The sequence below is a fragment of the Anarrhichthys ocellatus genome, unplaced genomic scaffold, assembly GCF_004355925.1.
Source record: "Anarrhichthys ocellatus isolate YVR2014 unplaced genomic scaffold, GSC_Weel_1.0 scaffold22, whole genome shotgun sequence".
NCBI lineage: Eukaryota > Metazoa > Chordata > Actinopteri > Perciformes > Anarhichadidae > Anarrhichthys > Anarrhichthys ocellatus.
In genome coordinates, this window is record NW_022280052.1 from 6,077,490 (window position 1) to 6,094,005 (window position 16,516).

Genomic DNA, 16,516 nt, shown 5'->3' on the forward strand with positions numbered 1-16,516 from the left:
GAAAGTTGAAGAAGTTTAACAGGATTTGAAGATTTTCTCCATAGAGATCCCATTAAAAAGAAATTGCAAATAGCTTAATATTTCAAAAACTTAAAAGATTACAAATATGAAAAGTCAAAGCACCCCTCTCCTGAAAGAGCTGAACATTTTCAAAGGGAAAAGTCCTGTAGTGATATTTGTAGTAGGGGAAGTTGTAGTTGTAGTAGAAGTATTAGTAGTAGCAGAAGTATTAGTAATTAGAAGAAGTAGTAGTATCAGTAGTCGTAGTAATATCGTAGTATTTAATATAACAGTAGTAGTAGTAGTAGAAGTAGTTATAGTAGTAATAGTAATGGCAGTAGAAGAAGTAGCAGTAGTAGTAGTACTAGTAGCAGTTGTACTAATAGCCGTAGTAGTAATACTACTTGCAGTAGCATGAATAGCAGTAGTAGTAGTAGTAGCAGTAGGGACTGGGTGGGGGAGAAGAGACATAATCATAATGTTTGACACACATAAAAAGAGGTTATTAAATGACAGTCTTCATCACAAGCATTTCAGGTAGAGTTCACTCTCTGGGGCTTTTATTTTGAAATGGGGTGGGGGGGTGGAAAGTCCTCTTAAAATCTCTCAGACCTGAATGACTGTATGAGAGAGAGAGCGAGAGAGAGAGCGAGAGAGAGAGAGAGAGAGAGAGAGAGAGAGAGAGAGAGAGAGAGAGCCTGCGTGCGTGTGTAACTGGTTGCCATGGTGACGACGCACCTGGTGTTAGAGGCAGACTGATTAAGAAACATTACAGTAAACAGTGATTTTGAACAAAGCCCTTTTAAACAAAAAGCAGGAGTCTGAGTGCCAAAATATGGATACTGTGAGAAAGATAAGACTCTGCCGAACGCGGTAATGTGTTTTTTATGTTTGTGGTGTTAAAAATGTGAGCTCCAGAGCAATAGACAAAACTGGTACCGTCTGCTTTGTTTGAGAAATGAGTGGTCAGATTTAACATGGAGTCTAATGGAGCAGTTTGTTGGAGTTCATGTCGCTCTGCGGCTCCTCGAGCCAGATGTGTAAATCTGTGGGATTCCACAGACATCTGTCTACGACAAGGACAAGATTAGCTACTTCTCCATCAAAAATGATGCATGAAGAGTGAAGATTGTGGACACAGTGGCAAAAGACAAATGTTTTTTTCACAAGAATCTCAAGCTGCTCTTCACTCTAGCGGTGACATCAAGCTGCGCAATACACACCCATTATAAAGTCAGAAAAGGGCTGAAAAAATCATAAAAGTTAAAGTCATTTTAAAGTTGAACTGGTGCCTGTAGCTGAAAGTATGAGGAAGTAGAAAGATTTGAAAGTTGAAATTTTCTCCATAGACATCCCATTCAAAACTAGAAAATGCATTTCCTGCTGAAAATGCGTTGGAATGCTGAAAGCTGAAATGAATTGCATAAACATTGCTGAAAATAGATATCCAATTTTTAAAAAAAATGCAAAAAGCTTAATAATTCAAAAAGTTTAAAGATTACAAATATGAAAAGTCATATCACTCCTCTCCTGAAAGAGCTGAACATTGATATTAAAATGGTTTCTGTGGCTTAAAAAATTTCATCAGTGGTGATATTTGTAGTAGTAGAAGTTGTAGTGGAAGTATTATTAGTAGAAGTATTAGTAGCATTAGAATAAGTACTAGTTGTAGCAGTAGTGATATTTGTAGTAGTAGTAGAAGTATTATTAGTAGTAGAAGTATTAAGTCGTACTAATAGCTGTAGTAGTATTACTACTTTTAGTAGCATGAATAGCAGTAGTAGTAGTAGCAGTTGTAGTATAAGTAATAGTAGTAGTGGTAGTAATAGCAGTAGTGGTAGTAATAATATTGATGGTAGCAGTAATAGCAGTAGTAGTAATAGTAGCAACAGCAAAAGTTATAGTAGAAGTAGTAGTAGTAGTAGCAGTAGTAGTATTACTATATTAGCAGCAGCAGTAGTAGTTGTCGCAGTATTAGTAAGAGCATTCATTTTTTTTAACAAAAAAGCCTAATTTTGAGCTTGTTTAAATACAGTTAAACCATGGGGCTTTTATTTTGAAAGGGTGGGGCTGGGTGTGGGGGGGGGGGAGGGGGAGAGGAGACATAATCATAATGTTTCACACACATAAACAGAGGTTATTAAATGCCAGGCTTCATCACAAGCATTTCAGTTAGAATTCACTCTTTGGGGGTTGTATTTTGAAATGGGGTGTGTGTGTGTGTGTGGGGGGGGGGGTCCTCTAAAAGTCTCCAAGACCTGAATGACTGTATGAGAGAGAGACACACAGAGAGAGAGAGAGAGAGACACACACAGAGAGAGAGGGGGAGGAGTGTATGTGCTTGTGCCAGTGCCTCTCTGTGTTTATCAACATCACTAATTAGCTTAATCAGAAACACCTGTGTCCTTGCAGCCTTTTCATGGAGATAAAACAGGAAAACACCTCTCAAACAAATCCTCAAAACTCCCATAACCATAGCTCCTATTGCTCTGATATTAATAATTGAGAGGAAGGATGAGTTGAAGAACAGATCCTGTAAAAATTGTGTCTGTAGTGTAAAAAATGTGGCTGAACTGGCGATCTAGAAATGGGGTACCGTGTTCCGTGGAAGATGTTTTTGAAGCCAAATTTAACATTGGTCTCTATGGAGCAGAAAGTTGGTTTTCCTCTCAATTACAGGCTTCTGTGCCAAATGTGTAAATCTGTGGGATTCCACAGTCATTTGTCTACGACAAGGACAAGATTAGCTACTTCTACGTCCAGAAATTATGCATGAAGAGTGAAGATTGTGGACACAGTGGCAAAATACAAATGTTTTTTTCGCAAGAATCTCAAGCTGCTCTTCACTCTAGCGGTGACATCACGCACTCTAAGCTGCGCAATACACACCCATTATAAAGTCAGAAAAGGGCTGAAAAATCATAAAAGTTAAATTGCTGCAGTTCAGAAAGTGTAAAAGATATACAAATGCTGAATAATGTGGCAATAGATCAGGGTTTTCTCAACATTTTAAAGTTGAAATGGTGTCTGTAGCTGAAAATATGAGGAAGTTGAAGGATTTGGAAGTTTAAGAGGATTTGAACATTTTCTCCATTGAAATCCCATTCAAAATAAAAATTGCAAAAAGCTTAATAATTCATGAAGCATAAGAGATAGAAATATGAAAAGTCATAGCATAAATGTCATTAAAGAGCTGAACATTTTGATAGTTGAACGGTTTCTGTAGCTTAAAATATGAAGGAGCAGGAGAGGTGGGACGGAAGAAATATAATAATAAAAAGAAGAATAAAGATTAGGATAACAATATATTGTTATCCTTATTATTGGAATGCTTAACAGCATTCCAACAATAAGAGAATATTTTGCATTAATGGCCTTCTATAAAGCCATTAATTGCAATTCCTGGGTGCCTGTTGAGGAAGTGGTTCCAACAATTGTATAAAGTGTCAAATATTTGATTCAAATATGGTGAAATTCCAGAAGAATGTATTTTAAAAATCTGAAAAAGCTGCAGTTCAGATATTCTTTGTAAATGCAAATCTTTATTTTTCTCATGCTTATCCATTGATAAACTTTATTATTTGTCTGAGAATGTGCCAGCATCTGTGAACCACTTCCTTTCTACATCTTTCTTGCCCATCTCCCACAGTTTAGTAAGAAGCAGAGTCCCACTTTTGGCTGTAGTCAGGAGATATTTGTTGTCTGGGTACTTTGTGGCATTGTACCGGCCGTAAACCAGAGACTGGCACAACCGGCCGAGCACCAGCAGAAAGAGGGAATCCCTTTCCTCATCACTGAGCACCATGATGCTCTCCCAGCCATCCAACACTGCTCCACCTACATCCAAAGGACTGGGGTTCTCCAGCATCATGTACGCAATTGTTACAGCCACTTCAAATACATAGCAATCAATCATGAGCAGAGAGAAGTCCAGCACGCCTGACACCTCATGGCGCCCGTTGTCTACTGGTGTGACAATGATGTTCAGGTCATTTAAGTCCCCATGTATTATTCCTGTGAAAGACACCACAGACAAACTTAGGACCTTTATGCCTCTAAATGTGCTTTAGTGAAAAACTATACATTCATTTGAGATAAGCCAAATTCCAGCCATTTATTTCTGATATCTGTTCCCATAGTGCAGAGGTATTTAGGTATATAAAACTTCAATGACCTCTTGGGTAGGACAACTCTTAAACAATATTGCTTTTAGGTTGATAAAGAAAACTTGTTAGCCCATCCACCAGATATGGACAAAAACAAAAAATATACTGTATATATATGGGTCATAACTAGCATTTGTTTGGATTTGGGTTAACTCTTTGGGCGACTCACAACCAGATGCCCGCGGGCACCGTGTTGGCTACCTCTGCATTAGTTGATTGACGCTGGTTTGTAAATATTCTGAAAATAGTGACAGGTTCACAATGTTAGTTCCACCGATAGTCCAAAATTCTAATTTGTTACAATATAAATAAATGAAAAGGAAAAGCAGAAGTCTTCAATTTTGATAAGCTGGAGCCATGAAATGTGCTTCCATAATAAATTATTTTAGACAATCAGAATAGTTTCCAATTAATTTTATGGCAATCAACTAATCAATTCAACTATACTATATTTTTATGTTTTATACACCATAATCTTCACTTCAAGCTGTCAGATAAATGTATTGAAGAAAAAGAGAGAAGTATTCCATATTTTCTTTTGCTCTACCCTGATCGTTCCAGCATTCCTTACTTCTTGTTTGTTGCTGCCTGCCTGAAATTGGATCGACGATTTTGGAATTACACTTTACATGCGGTTTCATGCTGTGCCTTTTGGGTTTTTGTTGTTCTGTGTAGCCAGCGTTACAACAAACTTTATTCAATTCAATTCAATTCATTTTGTATTTCATTTTGCCCAAAATCACAAATTTGCCTCAGAGGGCTTTGCAATCTGTACACATGCGTCATCCTCTGTCCCAGGACCCTCACATCGGTACAGGAAAAACTCCCCCCAAAAAACCCTTTAACAGGGAGAAAAATAGGAAGAGACCTTAGGGAGAGCAACAGAGGAGGGATCCCTCTCCCAGGATGGACAGAAGTGTAATATGTCATGTGTACAGAATGAACAGCATAACAGAGTGACAACACATTAAATGCATAAGAGAGCACTTGAGAGCATTATTTTCTATTTAGATGTTATAATGCATTAGGGTACCAAATATTATGATCAATATTCGTTATAGCGGGTGTTAGAAAATTCATTAAGTTTAACTAAATGAGAATATTTGAGTTTTTAATGGGTTTTATTTTCCAGTAATTTAACAGATATGTGCACTTACCCATCGTCCGTCTCTCAGCAGAAAATGTGAAGAAGTGAAGGGGAAAGGGTGTCACACAAGCCTCGAACAAGCTTGAACCGGTTTATCATGTATCTACAGGCACCAGTCAAACAGGCTCAAAACATTTTACATCAGTGTCACCGGCGGAGACAAAGTTAAATTCCTGATAAAGGCTAAAAACATATAATTTGGTTTACAGAATATCTTTAATTCCAACTTCCCTGCTGTGTAAAATCGTGAAACAATGAGGTTCCTGATCACTGACAGAGACCACTGTTGTCTGCAGTGAAGTAGTACATCTGATACTTTATGAAACTGGCAAGACGGCAGCCAGAATGGACTAAATCCTACGAGAGGTAAAATAGTAACATACAGACCTGTGAAACTCTGAGATCATTTACTTTGTAATACCATCAATTGTCATTGTTATCATAGCGTCAATGGAATAACTGTAGGAGCCTCAAGCAACATAACCACTTTCCTCTCTATTGTCAAGACATGTCCTCAATACAGGTGAAGCATTATGACTTCTATTTATCATACTGAGATACTGTATTGACAAGCTTTGGGAAAGAGATCTTTGCCATCAATTTATGGTTCTGTACTTTTTAAATTATTGGTAGACAGACTAGATTTTTCATAAAAATAATACCACATATGCTTTTGGCCAGAAAGTCGATTACAGCAATTATAATACATGACTAATACCCATAAAGGGTCAGATTTTTATTTATTTTTTGTCATCAGTCAAGCCTCCATTGGAAGCAGGAGCTTATGAGGACCACACGAGGGCAGTTTTACACTAGATTTTATCCACGGCTATGAAGACAGGAGCGTACTAAAACAGCTGATCTGACAAGTTCTCAAAGCACATTATTAATTTGTTATGGCTATAACTTTTGGACACAGGGAGAAATCGCCCCCCTTCCTGCAGCCATGTGCTCTCAATCGCCTCCAAAACACAACAGCAGGTTTAAGTCAAATCAAATGGATAAATTATCCAAGAAGCATAAAAACAGATACAAACAGTTACAAACCGCAATCACACCACCAATAACAAAACAAACATATAAATTCCATGAAATGTGAGATCTTCTGCTGGCCACCCAGGAGGCTGGTACAAAAATAATACATGACTAAATATGAGAAAGAATTGATGCTCAGAATTAAAAGAAAATGTCAAAAATGTCAGATGTAAACTTAATGAAGCTCCTTGGTCAGAAAATGGAAAGCTTTGATGTTTTAAAAAGAGTTTTTGAACATGAGCTACAACTCGACTGTGGTAAAGAGTTAGTTCAATTAACCTCCTACCAGCAAACAATGAAATGACATCAGGTCACTGTTTTATAGTTTCAAACTGCATCTGCAGTTTTAAGAGATTTCTGTATTTGTTTAGTAGTAGTAATAGTAGTAGTAGTTGCATATAACCATGACCTTGCTCGTTAATAATGTAGGCTAAATATGACAATAGAGGACTATCATTATATTTTGTGAAATTATCATTTTTCAAAGTAACCAAGATATGTTTACAGTCAGAGAGCATGAGGAACTTCTTCAAAACTAATGTGGTGTCATTATTTCTAGCAATAAATTAGCAAACATAAAACTAATAACTGGAGTATCTGACTCGGCAGCAGAAAGCAGAACATGTTTAGACAGTAGGAAATCAAAATCGAATACATGTTTTTTTTAATGTAGGTTACTGAATTTTCCTGAAGGGTTGTCACAGTATGTTGGGCGTTTTACAGTTGGCATGTAACACCGTACCATATGGCACCAAAGTACAAAGTGACATAATGGCTCACCACAAGGAGGTAAGCCTTTCTTTTTTTCTTTTTTGGTTTATTTGATAAGGGACAGTGCACATTGAGAAAAACACTGCTGTAAATGCACCAGAGTTAGCCAAGAGGCTATTTTTCATCTGTAAATAAATACGCCTACTGCCATTTCCTCCAGAGAACAGTAGGAGTTTTTAATCTAAGAGTCGAGTAGTTCTGAGAAACATAACAGAGGGAGGACTTCTAGCTTTTCAAGAACAGTTAATCATTTTTGATTCTACTTAAATGCTCTTTCTGAAGTCAGCACTTGTTCTATAGACCTGGGTTAAGTAGTAACTATATTGACCAATTCCCTGTTTTACAAGTGTAGGACAAAGACATGTTTTACGATGCAGGTCAAAGACTGTACAAATGAATTATCTATTGGACAACTGCAGAGGTCAGTAGAACAGATAAAGATGCAAATGTGACAGTGAGTACACCTCCTCAGGACAGGACTCGAGTTATGTATGAATGACATTGTTGTACAACCGCAAGTTTAAAATTGGTGACACAGCAGTTCCAAATATTTAATTGACATAAAGAGATACAACATGCCCTCATATTGGCTCATGTTTATCATCTAAATATTTGACACACTGCTTGTTAAATGTATGTTTCGTCTCATATGTCAACAACACATTACAGTACATTGGGGGGGGGATAAGATCCTGCAAAGACAAGATGAATAATCCAAATCTAAAGCTAATAACCACTTGCATTCCTGTTAGAAAAAAGTTCACCTGGTGACTGCACATGTGTGTGTGGTTAATACATGCATTTAGAATTTCAACATGATTTACACATTTTGAGTGAGTGGTGGCTTTTTTGGAGGTAAAATTAAGTGTGCTGCACAGTAAACATCAAAGTTGTGATTGCACTTAATGTTAACAGATTTTTTTGGGGAAAAACATTATTTGTTAATACTTTGTGAAAGAGGGTACAGGCAACATTTTTGGTGGATACCGCAACAGTGCGTTGAAGATTTTTCCTGACACATTTTTCACAATTTGTCCCTGAATTGAGCTGCACTCTGAAACCATGCCTTCTCCACCTGCTCCTTCCCGAGCTCCCAGAGTTGACGGAGAGTGTGGACGCCCCTCCTGGAGGAAATCATCAGATACTCTGCATTTTCCGGATGCAAAATCACAGAGTGACGAGCTAAAACCAATGACTGGCACAAGCGGGACAGCACTAGCACATAGAGACAATGTTTCTCTGCCTCATTGAGGGGAAGGACACTTTCCCAGCCAGCGAGGACAGGTCCACCCACCTCTATAGGTTGAGGGTGCTCCATCATCATGTACATGATGGCGATGGCTAGCTCATGGATGTAGTAGCCACTGTTCATGTCCCCGAAGTCGAGGATGCCAGAAATCCTGTGGCCGTCACTCTCATCAGGTTGTACAAGCACATTGAGGTCATTGAAGTCACCATGGTTAATGCCTTAGAAAAAGAAGAGATACAATGTTGTTAATGGGAACCAAAATGTTATCGCTCATTCAGTGACATCCAAATATACAAGGTGCTAATGAGCTGTGTCAAAGGAAGTGAGCAGAAGAGTGTTTACCAGCTCCCTTATTCAAATGTTTAAAGTAACTATCATACTCACACCTGCGGAAATTGGAGCGTTTAGGGATCACAGAGGTCTTGTACTGATGAATGACTGACTTCACAACCTCTTCAAGAGGATCTCCCTCTAATATATTGATGTATGCTTCCAGGAGGGGAACATTGGACAGACTCCATATGAACTTCTCTCTCTGCAGCACGCCAAGATGAGGGTGCTCCATCTGGAAGAAAACAATAATAATACAGAGAAGCGTCATGCTTAATGAGCAGTGAGGGGCTGGTCCCTTATTATATAGATTATCTGAATTAGATTCCAAAATAACACAAACATGGGCAACAATGAAGTAGCATGTGGTCGTTAAATTCATGACAAAATAACTCCAATTCAAAACATAAGCAGTAGTGGCAGATGTTGTCACTTAAGACAGTTTTAGAAAATAATCTTGAAGTTTTGTCTTGAGACAATAAACTTTCACATAGTGCAGCACATTGCTGTCATTGATGGTGTTAAAAAACAAATAAATGATGTAAGAGTTTCACAGGTATGCTACTATTATACCTTTTGTAGGATTTGGTCCATTCTGGCTGCCATCTTACCCGTTTCATAAAGTAACTGTGGTGTTAAAGGAACCTTGGAAATAGTGGTTCCAGGCAAATAAGTCAGCAGCCTCACCAGGTACTTCTGACAGCCATAGCCACAATCTGCCAAAGGTAAAGACAGGATTAGTGTTACGATCATTCCCCTCGCTCTCGATCCTCCTAAAGCAGGTATTTTGCCTGGCGGCATGGCATGTTAGCGTACCTCCTCAACTTGTCAAATTCCTAGAGCATAGTTAAACCTGCCCTCTCTCTCTGAAAGAATTTACAGTACATGCATACATCCTCGATTGCTCTTACTTCTAAGGTCTGACCTGTGGGACTGGTCTCATACCTGCTTCTTCCAGGCTCATGAGCTGTCTTGAAGCAGTGGGCAGGGCTGTTTGAGCAGGAAGTCCATTCTGGTGCAGGACAGACATGGCGTACGTCTGTATCTCAATCAGGGAGGAGTTCTTACTGTCCTCCGAGTTCATTATCTTCAGGACGTACTCGCCACCCTCGATGGCCGCCACGTAGAAGTTCTGGTCATCGTAGCTCGGCAGAGAGCGGATTTCTGATGGCGTCAGCTTGAAGAGTCTCTTCACCATCTCAACCACCTGAGCGTGGCTGAAGTTGGGCTGGACATGCTTTGATAACATTATTGCTGAATGAAAATGAAACATGTTTAGGATTTTGTAGCAGGCATTTACAAAACAAAAGCATCATAGTAACCTATAGCACATTTATAATAATTTGAAATAAATAATTTAGTATGAAACTGCCAAAGGGTGTACAGTATTACGGCATAATGCATGCCAAAGGGTGTATTACTGCATGTTGCATGCCTCTTTAGAAATCAAATTAAATATTTTTGCCATTATGTGATTTTTTTTTATTTTATTTTGAAACCATTGTTGAGTGATAGTGAAATTAACATTCTCCCTCAACACAAATAATAAAAAAAAAATTTGCTTATCATGACTTTAAAGTAATTTATAGTACAATAATAACAGACATTTGTAAAATCCAGTTTCTCTAATGTGTTTATTTGCAAATAAAACATGCCATATTGGACCCTGGGAAAGTGTGATGATTTGTCCCTTATTTTCCGATATCTTTAACTAATTAATTATTATTTGTTTATGGGAAGGAACCAATCAGATTAAACGCGATAAAAGCTCACCACAAACTGCACAGACTACACCCACAACTGTGGACGGTGTCATTAATATATCAAGTTACATTTTGAATGTTAAATAGAAACTGTGACATACCGAGTCTGAATAAATAGCAACTGAGTTGTAAGAGTTGATCCGTGTGTATTGCGGTTTTAACACGGTTAACGCTGTCCCTGTGTTATTGTCGCATTGAATGAACACTTGCATGCAATTCCACGCACCAAATACGTCAGACTCATTACAAGTCTCAACAGTATAGCCTGTAACATTCACCCAAATAGTTTAATAAGAAGCATTCATTAAATAAATAAATTGATCATTTAATGAATCCTGATATACAGATAATTCCAGTGTTCGCAGTCATTGGCCAATTTATTCAGGATCAGTTGTGGGAAAGTGGCAGAAATACGACTTCATACCGGTTATAAATTGTTTTCATTATTTAGGCAATTTGTTTATTTATTTCATTTAGCTCTCCTTAAATTGATCGCTGGAGCAAACACGTTTAAAATCGCACAACTTTTACTTTGAAGGCGAGCTTTCTGTTTCCGGGTCTCGACTTCCTTGAATCGATTTTCATTTTTAAAGTTAGATAAGGGAACAAGCTCATGTTTGTGTCCGAGGAATTGTATTGCGCGTGTTCATTCAATGCGACAAATAATACAGGCAAAGGGTTAACCACATTTAGGCAGCATCATTAAGCCAATGAAATTCGGCAATATCCCTAAAATGACATTGTTCATTACACAACGAGAACAATGTCAGAAACATTATACTTCATGCACGGACCCTAGCCAACGTTACATTAAATAAGAGCCATAGCGGCTGATAACAAGAGACTCACAGGTCTGTAATCCTACCTCACGTGTGGAAGAACAAGTAGTAAAAAGTGACGTGTCTCCTCCTTACTGACCATGTTATCGACGCTTACGTCTTACAAAAAAAACTACATCCGGTGGGATTTAAAAAAGAAATATACACAGTAACGCAAATGTGTTTTTTCTTTGCAAACGTCGTTATTACATGGTAAAACCATTGGCTAGTAAGAATTATAATAATGATTTTGGCAATACATTTGAATTTCAACATTATTTATTCTAGTAGCCAACAGTTTTAACTGAACTAACTGTGAAATTCAGTTTTGTAATTTACAAAATACATCCTCAGTCATTTATTATTCTAATTTATAATCTGAATCTCTCTTAAACTCCTATGAGGCTGTGGATATTGTCCTGAACACAGTCTCAATTTCTACTTAAAAGAGTTTATGAGTAAGAAATACTTCATTTGTAAATCAGTACATGACTGACCTACCCTAAATTGAGGATCGTCTTACAGTTATAAAAAACAGTGAAAAAAAGCAGGTTGTATTAACGTAATTTTTCTGATTCTCATCTTGCACAGTGTCTATAGTACCTGAACTGTGAAGCTTACTCCTTTCCTGGTATGTTTCTTTGATGTGATATAAAAGGTGTATTATTATGTTTTTATCATTAATATATCCTGTATAATGGACAATGACGACTGTATTCTCCAAAGAAAAATTGGCTTGTTGACAAAAAACAAAAGGACAAACTGACCAAAACAAGACGCATCAGTTTGCTCAGGCCAGCCAAACCGTGACATTTCCACTCATAAATCCTATCCAATCTAACTAACTAGAAACATGCGACCCAATCGTCTTTTGGGTTGCATGTTTCTAGCTTATGTCTCAGTAGTTCCATCTTGCGTCTCACGATAAAGCAAGGACTCTGTCTATCTGTCTGCTTTGTCGAGTTTGGTCCTCCCCTGGGATTTTTTTTTTTGTTGATAAAGAAGTTCTATTTTGATGCTGTTTGTGCACTCTGGCACGTTTAAATCGTTGAAAAATGTGAAATGTGTAACCTACCTTAACTTTTCAGATTATTTATAAATTGTGATGCAAAAAACGTGTACCATGGCGGTGCTGTCCAAAGTACTGAAAGACAGGGAGATTAATTGAGCACGGGATCAAACACTGCAAACTCCTGACTCTATGGTGGTATACGCAGCTCTGTGGGCGGGCAAGGCCCCTGGGGGCCTGCTCAGCCCCCTTCAGCTCTTAAGAGCAATTTGGCATCAGCTTATTGTTTTGATTTTACTCTTTGATTTGCTCACAGCAACACTACAGTATTTTCAGAGGGCTGCAGTGAAAATGTTGTCATAATTGTACCGCAGACCTGCCCAGCACCAAACTACTGACAAAGTCAGCGCTAATATGTCAGAGTCAGCATGTCACGCTGCCCCAAAGGGGCATAAAAATATATTGCTGTAATAGAGCTTAAAATCTAAAATATTATTTTTATAGGGAGGGAAACATCACCTGCATTCACCTCCCCTGTAAACAACAGGTCCTCACAGGGGGAAAAGGGGGGAAATTAAAATGCATTGTGTTTGTAGTCTCTATCTGCCATCCTGCTCATATTTATGATATGGCCTTTAGCTTGTCCGGTCATGACACGATCTGCCCTCACTTACTTATGACTTAAGACAATCCCATGAGCTTCACGTGTCTGACATGGTAGCTGTGAAACAGACACTGTTGACAGTCAGCATTAGAACTGTACATGAATATCCACGGCCATATCCATATCCAATACCATTGACATGCCGAAATATATATTGCAATTTACCAATCAAGGCAGGGAATAAGAAGACTGCTGCTTCTGAACACTGATGTAAACAATGCTTAATTTGAAAAACTGAGAAATTTAGTTTTGTAAAAGTTTTAAAATGTATTCAACATGTTTTTTTAGACCTCAAAGGACCAGTGTTGAGAATTGAGTGGCATTTAGAGGTAAGGTTGCATATTGCAATCAACTGAATACACCCTTGTGTGTTGAATCTTGGATCAGCTGAAAGGATCTGAATGGAAATGCAAAGATTGCTTCTTGCCATCCATCTCATTTTGCCTGTGTAATTAAAGTTCAGGCTTGATAGCACAAGGCTCTACTGTGCTCTCATGATTGACAGAGGCTGTAGAACTTTACCTACAAATACTGGCCCAGGGCAGTATCAGGTACATAATGTTTTTGTGTCACATCCTTATGCTTTTACCAAAAACTATGATCAATACCAATACTAATAATAATGCTGGTGGTTACAATTTGATAATAAGGTCACTTATAAGCATTACCATCATTACTAAAAGGAAAAGAACTGCTGTAAACTAAAAGTGTTTTTTATGTTTATATTTGAGGTGTTTTAATTAGCTGCCATATTCACATTATGGTCATTTTAGTCACTCAAACTGCCCAATGCTAACCCACATCATACCTATCAAACCTACCTATCAGAAACTCCATTCATTTCAGTAAACACCATGCTGGTCTGCAGACAGCATTCCCCTAAGATTTACGTCAAACTGTTTTATCCATGAGTGTTTTAAAAAAAGAAATGTAATGGTACATATTCCTCATAATAGACATATTGAATTAGGACATTTGAGTTCAAATATTCACTGAAAGTCTAATCTCTATGTATCAAGTGAAATTACTGTTTTCCTGCTGCTTTTGGCTCCACAATAGTTTTGACACAGAGTAGCGAGCAACCCACAAGTTATAAAGGTGCATGAGAGACTAAACGGAGACATTAAAGTTAAGTCAATGAACACCTTCAATCAACCAATCATAGTTACTACATGTTGTTGGCTGATTATCGAATTGATAATACGAACTGATATACTGTTGTGATTACCGTCAAAATAATACCCACCCTTGGGGGAAAATAGGCCTGTTTATCAGGGGTATGCTATGTCTCATCATCTGTAAAACAAAGTGAGGTCCTGAAGTAATTCGGGATTTATTTAATAATTAGCATGTAACAATATTTGTGGAATCTGAGGTATAGTTCTGATACATGTGTATAGCATTTTTGCCTTTTAAAACCACCAATGTGTGAATCTTTTTCATGCAACTTTGAATACACTTGACAGACACAGCTGTTGAGATTGGTTTTACAACTTCTAACCTCCGGGCATCTCAGCCAGCCGTTTGGTGAAACAATGTCAGAAATAATGTATTTCACTGAAAGGACAAACTGTCAAACTGTCACGACGATAGATGAACCCTCAGTGCCCCAAAAAAACAGTCAATTCAGCTCTTAGTGCTGTACTGCATGGGCGAATTTGGTATTATCCTCAGTAAGTATGCAGAAACTTCATTGTCAGGATTAAAATGCACCTGTAGTTGCAGGTCATACATTAGAAGTAAGCAGCAGCGTTGGCAGTTCTTTCAATGGAATTTATGCTCATGACTTCATCTTTCTGTTACTATGAGCAAGACAAGCTCCATTTTTGCAGATTGCCATTCTTCTATAGTCGATCTCAATTGGTGGCATTATTCAAAAAGATATTCATAGTACACCACTGTCAATTTACCTTGTAACTTTTGTTTGTGACTATCCAAATGCCCTTGTATAGTGCTATTTTATATTCTGTACACTTTTAAATACCTCTTATTTTTTTACCTTTTCTATTTATCTGTTATGTTGTCCTTGTGCTGCTGCAACAACCTTATTTCCCCACTCCTGATCACTAAAGGATTATCTTATCTGTGAAACACTATGAAAATGTGTTTGTGTGTGTGTGTGTGTGTGTGTGTGTGTGTGTGTGTGTGTGTATGTGTGTGTTGGTGTGTGTGAAAGGTTAGTGTGATCACTTATTAACATGTATCATTCTTATCAGGTCAAGGTAAACATCTGCTGTGCAGAGATTTAGCATTCATGAAAAACAAAAGGGCAATCTGATACCTGCACAACCTGTTAAATAATTAATTCTTGAAACTTGCCTGGTAACAAAATGACTTTCCAATTTCAAAGGCTCTATGAGGCTGTGTGATTACTGGAATGGGTTTAAAGCAGTCAGTCTCAGTGAACTGGGAGTTCTCTCATGAAAACATGTTGCCTCAGGCTATGCTCTATTGGTGCAGAAGAATACATTTAGTTGCAATTATGTCTAAATTAGATTATGTGATACCACACAGAATGTAGAAAAATCCCATAAAAATCGAATCCATTTTATTGATCAGGACACAGCTTAAAACGTACATGTTCAGATGTCTCCGATTTTTAGTTTGAATGTAATTTTCATCACAAACCCCAACAAATCAAACCATTGATCAATCTACACTGTTGCACATTTTGGGTTCCAGCACCAACATCAACGAGTCAGCTACGGTGTGACAAAGCAGCACAAGAAAGAATGGATAAAGTGGAAAATGAATCTCCAGTGCCTAACGCCACAGCTGAGGCTCTCTAAAATCATTGAGCAGAAGTAACTGGGGAAAAGGTGACAGACCTTCTAATTACAACGATTTAGGTGCGATGAGGATAATCAGTACATTTTTTCCTATCTGCTCTGAGACGTATCATTCCCCTCTATATAATAGCAAGAATAAAGAGGGGGGAATAAAATAACTGGTTAGGTTAGGTTAAGGGGAAGCAAAGACAGAGAGAAAAAATAAGATTTAATATTTCCCTCAAAAAAAAAATGTATTACTTCTTGCCAGTCACACAACATTTTACGAGTTCCATCGATCTCTGCTCTTTGACTTGTAAGATCAAACAAACTGAGGCAATTTAAAATTATTTAATCAATGACCTTTCGACCTCCTCATTGATGCTAATTAAAGGGACAATCTCACGTTTATACAAAAAAATCATTTGTTTGTCAAGCTAAACATATATAGTACAGAACTATATTCATTTCAAGGCTGTGCATTCAGTGGGCTACAGAGATACAGTAGGTCAGTGCAGTTAGCTTAGCTTAACTCAAAGCCTGTGGGAAAGCTGCTAGCCAAGCTGCATGAGAATCAACATGAACTGTAAACGTGCTGCAATAATAAGTTGTCAGGTTTAATGTTTTATAGATTTGCATACACCCAAACGATCAATAACTTGCCATCTTTGGCTGCTTTACAAATCCCTGTTAACATGTAGCCATGGAAAGTCACCCCCATGGGCTCGAGTATACACAGCGTTAAGAGAACAAAAGGTTCTTATCATGTTGCAGTTGTGCTGCATTATAAGCACAC

The 16,516-nt window shown here is 37.9% G+C and overlaps 2 protein-coding genes across 4 annotated transcripts; both read right to left on the reverse strand.

Moving 5' to 3' along the window:
* Positions 1-3,577: 3,577 nt before the first annotated feature.
* LOC116390078 (hydroxylysine kinase-like) lies at positions 3,578-4,730 on the reverse strand. Its single transcript, XM_031859328.1, has 2 exons — positions 4,714-4,730; positions 3,578-4,064 (listed from the first exon to the last, which is right to left on the reverse strand). Exons 1-2 carry the CDS (start codon positions 4,728-4,730, stop codon positions 3,578-3,580), a joined length of 504 nt encoding a protein of 167 aa, XP_031715188.1.
* A 3,073-nt stretch (positions 4,731-7,803) lies between these two features.
* Positions 7,804-14,580, reverse strand: hykk.2 (hydroxylysine kinase, tandem duplicate 2). Of its 3 annotated transcripts, none has more exons than XM_031859747.1 (5): positions 11,327-14,580; positions 9,644-9,952; positions 9,272-9,414; positions 8,753-8,933; positions 7,804-8,586 (listed from the first exon to the last, which is right to left on the reverse strand). In XM_031859747.1, exons 2-5 carry the CDS (start codon positions 9,945-9,947, stop codon positions 8,144-8,146), a joined length of 1,071 nt encoding a protein of 356 aa, XP_031715607.1. In that variant the 5' UTR covers positions 9,948-9,952; positions 11,327-14,580; the 3' UTR covers positions 7,804-8,143. The 3 variants fall into 3 exon arrangements, with proteins under 3 accessions (XP_031715607.1, XP_031715608.1, XP_031715606.1); XM_031859748.1 differs by having other exon boundaries at positions 11,311-14,580; XM_031859746.1 differs by having other exon boundaries at positions 9,644-14,580.
* Between the last annotated feature and the right edge of the window lie 1,936 nt (positions 14,581-16,516).

What these genes read in the sequence shown, in the direction of transcription:
- hykk.2 (XM_031859746.1), bottom strand. Translation starts at nt 9,971, where the DNA reads ATGTTTCATTTTCATTCAGCAATAATGTTATCAAAGCATGTCCAGCCC. An exon ending in TGGACCAAATCCTACAAAAG is followed by an intron (nt 8,934 to 9,271) that starts GTATAATAGTAG and finishes GTTTTCTTCCAG; the next exon opens with ATGGAGCACCCTCATCTTGG. An exon ending in ACGCTCCAATTTCCGCAGGT is followed by an intron (nt 8,587 to 8,752) that starts GTGAGTATGATA and finishes TCTTTTTCTAAG; the next exon opens with GCATTAACCATGGTGACTTC.